The sequence below is a fragment of the Orbicella franksi genome, chromosome 8 (assembly GCF_964199315.1).
Source record: "Orbicella franksi chromosome 8, jaOrbFran1.1, whole genome shotgun sequence".
Lineage (NCBI taxonomy): Eukaryota > Metazoa > Cnidaria > Anthozoa > Scleractinia > Merulinidae > Orbicella > Orbicella franksi.
In genome coordinates, this window is record NC_138152.1 from 27,209,744 (window position 1) to 27,217,243 (window position 7,500).

General features: G+C 39.4%; 2 protein-coding genes across 2 annotated transcripts; both read right to left on the reverse strand.

Annotated features, from left to right (window-relative positions):
- Positions 1 to 2,025: 2,025 nt before the first annotated feature.
- LOC145495040 (uncharacterized) lies at positions 2,026 to 2,939 on the reverse strand. Its single transcript, XM_081474618.1, has one exon. It carries the CDS (start codon positions 2,923 to 2,925, stop codon positions 2,287 to 2,289), a length of 639 nt encoding a protein of 212 aa, XP_081330744.1. The 5' UTR covers positions 2,926 to 2,939; the 3' UTR covers positions 2,026 to 2,286.
- A 28-nt stretch (positions 2,940 to 2,967) lies between these two features.
- On the reverse strand, positions 2,968 to 5,353 carry LOC145495041 (uncharacterized). Its single transcript, XM_081474619.1, has 3 exons — positions 4,753 to 5,353; positions 4,184 to 4,310; positions 2,968 to 3,134 (listed from the first exon to the last, which is right to left on the reverse strand). The coding sequence occupies exons 1-3, from the start codon at positions 5,089 to 5,091 to the stop codon at positions 2,968 to 2,970; spliced, it is 633 nt and encodes a 210-aa protein (XP_081330745.1). The 5' UTR covers positions 5,092 to 5,353.
- Positions 5,354 to 7,500: the final 2,147 nt, after the last annotated feature.

The window sequence follows — 7,500 nt, forward strand, 5'->3', positions numbered from 1 at the left end:
TATTTCTCACGTTATCTATTGGCACGCGATCTCGTAGGTGGTTTTCAAACAATACCTTTTCGTAGAGGTGTTTGACTGGTTGTCCGTTAATAAAGCGGGGATTGGGTGTTGCTGTGAGAGATCGCCCTGTAAAAGTTGCGGGGCAGCTGTGGCGGAGAGCTCGTAACTCCGCAGGTAACCCGCTGGATGATATCGTGGTGACAGTGATAGAGGCACATTTGCTCAGAGAGACTTGTGCCAACGCGAGAAGATGCGACACCTGTATAAATACCATACAATTATTTCTTTCGGAAACAACCGTAACTCGTGTTATTTTCACATCGTTCTACACACGCGCGCTCGCACACTTAAGAGGCTGTCTCTGTAAAAACCGACCACTGATTTTACTTCGAAAATTCGATTTTTCTCGTAAGCTGGGATTTCAAAGCCTTTACCTAATCAATCACTAAAATGAATGTTATTTGATTAAAAATTCTAATCGAAGTTTTCGAGGATCGATTGAAGTTCGGTCCGCTCGACACAAGTTGATTGCCTGCCGAAACTGGAAAAATAGCACACATTGCCGGCGCTATAAAAAAACTCAATATTCGCTCAAAAGTCCCAATTTTTTTTTCTCAACTACAGATATATCATAGCAGTTTGTTTAGCCATGTTGCAATTATAATTCAATATTGTTCCTTCAACGGTTAAAACAAGATTTTCTACCCGTTAAATCGAGTTTTGAACCAAATGCGAAAATAGCTCTACTTTGAAGGCGCGCTTTAAAAATGTGGCACCTGTTTGAAACTGCTGAACTACATGAATAGAAAGTATAAATGTCCCTTAATTTAAAGCAATAATAAAATTTGTCTCCTCACTAGGTTTTGAAAACTAACGACCGCTTAAAGTTCAGGAAATTTTGAAAATATTCCAGCGAGTAACTGACACACTCGCCTTCGTAAAGTGCTCCGATAAATTCACGTAAATCTCTTACCTGGCTTCAAGATTAAAGTTTTGGTCTTTTGTAGCGATCCTTGAAACCTGTAGGTAGCATTAAAACTGCCAGCTCTTCGTTCCAGCTGTAGGTTTGTATATAAAGTACATTTATACGTTCCTCATCTGTATCGAGCGTCACGGTCACTTATTATATCGCTAGCTCCGTGAGCGGAATCAAATCCTGCGCTGTTATTGGCTACCCGAGCGGGCAAGATGGAGCTATCTTGCCCGCTCGGGACTACCCGCCGTGTGCTGGAAAAAAAATATTTCCCGAAAGCCATAAAATAAATCATTTATTGACCAATCTTGTTCGATCAAGATGGCTGGATATTGGCCTCGTTCTTTTTATGCAAGTTTATGGACCTCGACTCCGTCTCGGTCCATAAACACGCAAAAAAAGAACTTGGCCAATATCCAGCCATCTTGACCTCACACTTGGTCAATAACCCATACATACTTCGATGTTCTTTGTATTACTGACTATTGTTTTCCTCAAAGGCGGTTTAATCATATGTAGAGTCCTCTCGAAAGGTTTGTAGGAGCACTCTTTTAGACAACTCTCGGCACACAGCACATAGAACCCAGAATATCAGTGGCCTTGATCGCTCTTATTGGACACAAACATTTAATTGACGTCTTTATATTCTTCGCCTTCACGATCGAGATTAGCAAAAGTAAAAGTATACAAGCGTTTTAGCTTTGTAGTGTCATTTTATGGCAAGGCCGTAGATGTGGTCGCTGCACTACGAGTGGTAAAAGGTCTTGTGGGGAAAAAAGAGATACCATGACTGAGCTCCTTTATTTTATGAGACAAATTTTGTTTTCTACGGCACGTCGAAGGCCCACCGGCATATTCAAGCGCTAAATCGTTTTATTTCTGTTAAAAGTAAATGAGTAAGGAAATACGTGTCTGTACGCTTCGACTTCAAGAGTTTATTATTAATATAGTTCTTTTACAGAACATGTGATTCTCAAGATCACATCAAGTTATAATGCCAATTACACAGGACAACAAACTTATCATAATAACTTCACGGTTAAGATATCGATTTTTATTAACCAGCTTATTCGGAATTAAATGTAAAGACTGATTGTAATCAGAAATTATAATTAAGCTAATCTGGGTATTGAATTATATTACACGGATTTTACGAAGATTCCTTAGAATTTTGATTTACAATTCCCATCAGATCCTGCGCCGCGTTCATTTATTTTAAACCAAGTTACTTTTTTGTTTATTTTGTGCTAATAGTACCACTGTCATTTCTTAAAGAAGCTTTAATAAAGATGTCGCTTAAGGTCAATCGCATTTTAGTGGATCCAAAGATTCAATGCGTATGCCTGAGATGGCTTGGTTGTCAAGTTAGCATTATAACCAAAATCAGCTTCAGTTTCCCCTTGCCCAACGAAAGAAGCACCGTCCATTTCTGTTATTCCAATCCCATGATCAGCACCTAAGCAACTACTTCCTCCTCCACCAATCATCATCACTGATCCATCACCAGCATAGTCACACCAGAAGCCGATGTTGTTGGCCATTTGGATGTCTCCACTGCACTCAGCCTGTTGAAACCCGTCTGTTGACTTGTACTGACCGCCATATTGAACCGTGCAGCTTCCCAGGCACTGGTCACTGGCCCAAACTTTGCCATCTGTAAAGTCGCCATAACTTGTGATTTTTGATCGGAATGTTTGTCCAGCCAAACAGTTACCTGTGGTCTGTAACAGAGGAGTGTGACTGGGGTCATCACTGCGCGTGATCTTAAACTCTCTGCCGCTGACGAACCAAAATGCGGTAGAGATCATGTCAGCGTTTATCGACGGACTAGTTGTGTTTCCAAGGGCATGTTGCTTGAAGTACCAGAAGCGTCCGGAGTTAAACATCCACTTTCTCATGTCACTATTTGAGAATCGGGCAATCAGAGTCCATCCTTTGTCATCATCTATCATGTGACAGTACACCTAATGAGCGAGTAGCGAGTTTAGTATTCCCTATAAATTATCCGTTAAAAAATTATGCTTTGCGTTCGTCAAGTTAGCCAACGATGTCTTTTCCATTTTGCTTACATTGAATGACATGCTCCCATTTGTTAGCAAGTATTGTCCATTTGGTAACGTCTCGCCAGCTTTCTTTTGAGTCTCGTCGCATGAAAAAGCATCTGAAAGATAAAGAAAAACGGAATGGTTTGACAGTCATATTAACGGCATGTTGATTTGACAGTTTACACAAGAATGTAAATTTTATTCGTCAGGAAAAAGAAAATAACAGGCGACAAAAATTGATCACACTATGTCTGTTTGATGTGGAGCTGGGCAATTAGCGGGAAAAAAAAAAAAAACTTTAACAAGAAAAAGCCACAGATGAAAATCGCACAGAAGCAGCTGCGAGAAGGAAATGTGACTGAAATTAAAGCTGAACAACAATTATACTCAAAGAAATCTCCTCTGTCCGTCCAAAACGTAATTCTTGAGCCGCAGGCAATTAACAATTATTGGACGATTTTGAGCAAAATATCGTAATTTATCAGTGGCGAGTAGATCAATTATTTCGCGATGCCGAAGTGTCTGATCTGCGAGACACTGGCAAATCATGATATTTTGAGATATCCGATAATTTGTGATATTCATATTTAAATTACTCTGTGACAGCCAAGTGAAGCAAACTGGCATTTTTCACACAAGAGCTTGGTTGCTATTACGTATGAGCAGAATTTTGAAACAAAACTAATTAGACGGTATTACGCATGAGTAGACTAATCATATTAGGCAGTTATTTGCAGGTCAAATTGCGGGCTCTCGGCCAATGAAAAGGGAGGAAAAATGCATCGAATAATAATTCAGTTTGCTATGATATCTGATGTTAATATTCGTATGGCAGAATTCGTAACGATATCAAAAACTAGTGCTTGTCCACATGGACATAGCATGTTGTAACTCTGTCTCACTGCAGTCAATTCTGACATCTTTTATTGTAAGCACTCCGTGCTTTGCATAAATAAGTATTTTTACTGCCGTTATATTTTACTCGTGCCAGTAAACGGGCCCTGAATTTAAATGAAGTAAGTGCGTAAAATAAAATACAGCAGATGTATATATGATTTGCGTTTGTAGAAAAAAAGTTGAAGGTGGTCAACTTTTTCCACACACACGAGCTGCCCATACATTTATTTAATCATACAACACTGCAGGTCTCGAAACGTTTTCTTACCAAGTTTGGCTTCACAGTTTTTCCCAATCCAAGGCGCTTTGCATGGACATGAAAATGTTTGTTTCTTGTCGTCTGCTACACAAGAACCACCGTTGAGGCAACCAAGAGATGTGGGATTTTGACAACCCTGATCACACATGTAAAGCGTTTGAATTAGAATTAAGATAGTTCATAAAAGAGAAAATATATCCAGTAAACAAAATTCTTAGGCGATTGGCAGGAAGTTGGTTTTATTATGGACAGTGTCTATTAATTTATGCCTTGACGGCTTTTTGTTCCCGTGTCCCATCTTGTTGCAAAGTTCCTCTTTTTCACTCTCACATACATGTATGCAAAGATCTGAATAACGTATTACGAACTATTTCTGAAAAGTTTTGTTTTTGGAACAAAGGAGCTAGTTAATTTTCCGGTGACCCTTTCACTCGTTCCTACACTGATCAAAATTACAATATTTATGTCTCCATAAATTATGAGGTTAATATTTGGGTTCAAACGAAACGCAAATTGCTTTTCGAACCCAGGAGACTAAACTTTGTTGAGACTTCTTGAAACAATAAATTGGTAATTACCGTTATGAGCAGAGAAAAAGTCACTCCTTGTTTATTATAAAACTTGGTGTTTTCGTCAATGGCCCCATGTTTGTTCAGTTCGCAAGTCCCTTTGGTGTTCTTCATGGATGACATCTTGAAATTGGTTGAAGTACACCAAGAATTTCTCAGACAAGAATGGCTGCATGATGTCAGGCTGGGAGACTCAAACCTTTTGACAACATGTCCCTGAAGCTGCTTATTTTGCCGCGTCGTGAAGAATACTGAACGAGAAAGCTTGGAGTCTTCTTCAGCAGCGTAAACAATGACATTCGCCATTCCCTGAAAAAGGACAAAGAACAAAACGCTTTTAGCGTCCATTACCTTTTAGCAGAATTCGGCACGGAGTGGAAAAATGAACTGTTCAAATACTCGACTTTGCAAGTTTATTTCAAGGAGTGGTTTTGCTGCCGTGTTTTAATTGTGGTGAGGAAGACTCAACGATTGGCTTATTCTTGCAGATTTAATTATTGGGTCCAGGTAGTTGATTGATGTTCTGTGGCTGTAAATTAAAAAATGCTTTGTCCATTTTGAGTTGTGTTTTTTTTTTTTCCTTTCCAAATCTTGGGATAATTATTTTTTCCCAGACAGTCTTTTGCAGCTTGTGATGTGATGTGGTTCGTTTGATTAACTTCAAGAACGACACCAGCAGATGCTTAATATTTACAAAACGGGGACGAAGCGAAAGAGCTATTAGTAAAGCTGTATAGACCTTTTCACAGTTTTGGGAGTCATTTTGACTTGCAGGGAACACACGTTAGTAATTACAGTATTTGTGTGGGAATCCTGTGGCAAATAATTTTCTTCAAAGTCGAATTATGAACAACTGATTAATGGCAAAGTTAATACGAAACAGGATTTTATTGACCAAATTTAAGGGATTTAGCTGTGCTAGAAAGCGTCTAGTCGCGTTTTTAATTAATCTTCCATTCGTTTGGCCATAGTTTTTTTCCCGTGAACTTGTTCGCGGCTCATAAGTTCTTGCCACTTCGGGGAAAAAAAAAAGACTCGTCTAGCTCAGTCAGCTCGGTTTCAAATCAGTATTATAGTTCATTATCCTAGAAGCCAGGAAGAGTTGCCAGATTTAGCGTCTAATTCTTACCTTATTAGCATTATTCTGTTCCTGTGCGCTCGAGGCCTTAACTACTTTACAATCGCTTTGCGCGAAGTTGTTAGAAAAAAAAAAATTTCCGTTTTTGTCTATCAGGTTTAATATAGAAGCACAAGTTGAAGCTTGGAACAAAGGGAAATGTTTCGCTTTATTTCAGTAGAGTAAAATTTCAAAAGGCTTAGAAATACATCTGTCAAAATTGGAATCTGGTTTTGCAAGGCTCTCGTTTTTCCTTGTCATTGGCTGTGCCACAAGAATACTGTTTCACCGTGGGCTTGACTTTAGTCTTTGGATTTATGGCTGGTAATAAAATGGCGTGAGCCGGTCCTCAGTGCCACGTGAAATTGTCACCTCTGGAGATGAAATGGTCTGTCCAGGGCCACCCTTAAATAAGACGAGCTACGCCTGTTAATCAAGTTCGCTCAGTATTTTCGTCCGCCATATTGAATACTCTAAGTTTAAGACATTTTCCGCTGGCCGACATACCTGACAGTATAAATTCTGAATTAAGTGCGACACAAGTGCGACGTATGAATCCACAATCGCATTCCTGCTACACTTAACTGAATTGAATTCGACACGGCAGAAATGCGACGTATGAACTGGGCCTGAGTTTGTTTGGTAATTTTACTGTGAACCGCCTGGTCGACGATGACAGTTCTGTTGGCGACCGAGATCAAGCTGCGACAAATCACAGTGTTCGTTGTCGTAAGAAAGATTCTCCTTGTGTATGACCGGAGCCTCTAAAGTTAGAATTAGGCAATAAGCGTACACCCAAGGCGGTAAAAACTGTACTCTCCTGACGTCAGATGCTCACAGGAAAGACATTTTGAAATGTACGTCTTTTTACTGGGGGAGGAGCTAGTGGGGCCAAATTGAATATTCACGAAAAGACAGAAACAGATTTTAAATGCTATAAAACATAAGATATCATGAGCAATGAAATACTTGAGAAATTATTTTGCCGGTAAACTTTAAATTTTGCGCCAAAACTTGGTCTTCGGAGTTCGGCAACTCGCTCACCAGGTGTCGTTAGGTAGGATAATAGTTGTGCGTCCCACCCAGTGAGAGCTATTCATGCAAGGACATTGTTCGTTCGGCCGGAGAACTTATTGGTGTACAAGTCACAGATGGCGATATTTTGCCAGTATTTTCTTTGCAACTGTGTATTAAGCGTCTAGAGTAAATAAAGCATTGCGTTGTTGTTGTTGTGCCATTCCTTGATCTTAATCTTTGTTAAATTAAATGCAAAATTCTTTAGTTAGCTAGGCACACCTTGGCCTTGTCTTGATTTATGTTAATTACGAAGAAAAGAAGTGACCGGAGGGCGCTCGTACTGTGGGCGCAGTCACTGTATCTAAGGATACTGGTAAGCGAACATGGCGTTATTATTTGTTTATTTTTCTTATTCTCGTTACTTACATCAGTTTAATAATGTACAGATATTGTTAGAAGTCATAACAAGTGAAAACTGGGTTTATTATTGCTAAGATCAACTTCAAAATTCCTCTTATCAGAGCTTTTAATTTCGTCACTCCTCTACTTGGAGGAAGTTGTGTCTAAATCAGTAGACATCTTTTTCCAGATTATCAGGCTCGTAATTTTCCTAGCCCCTGATT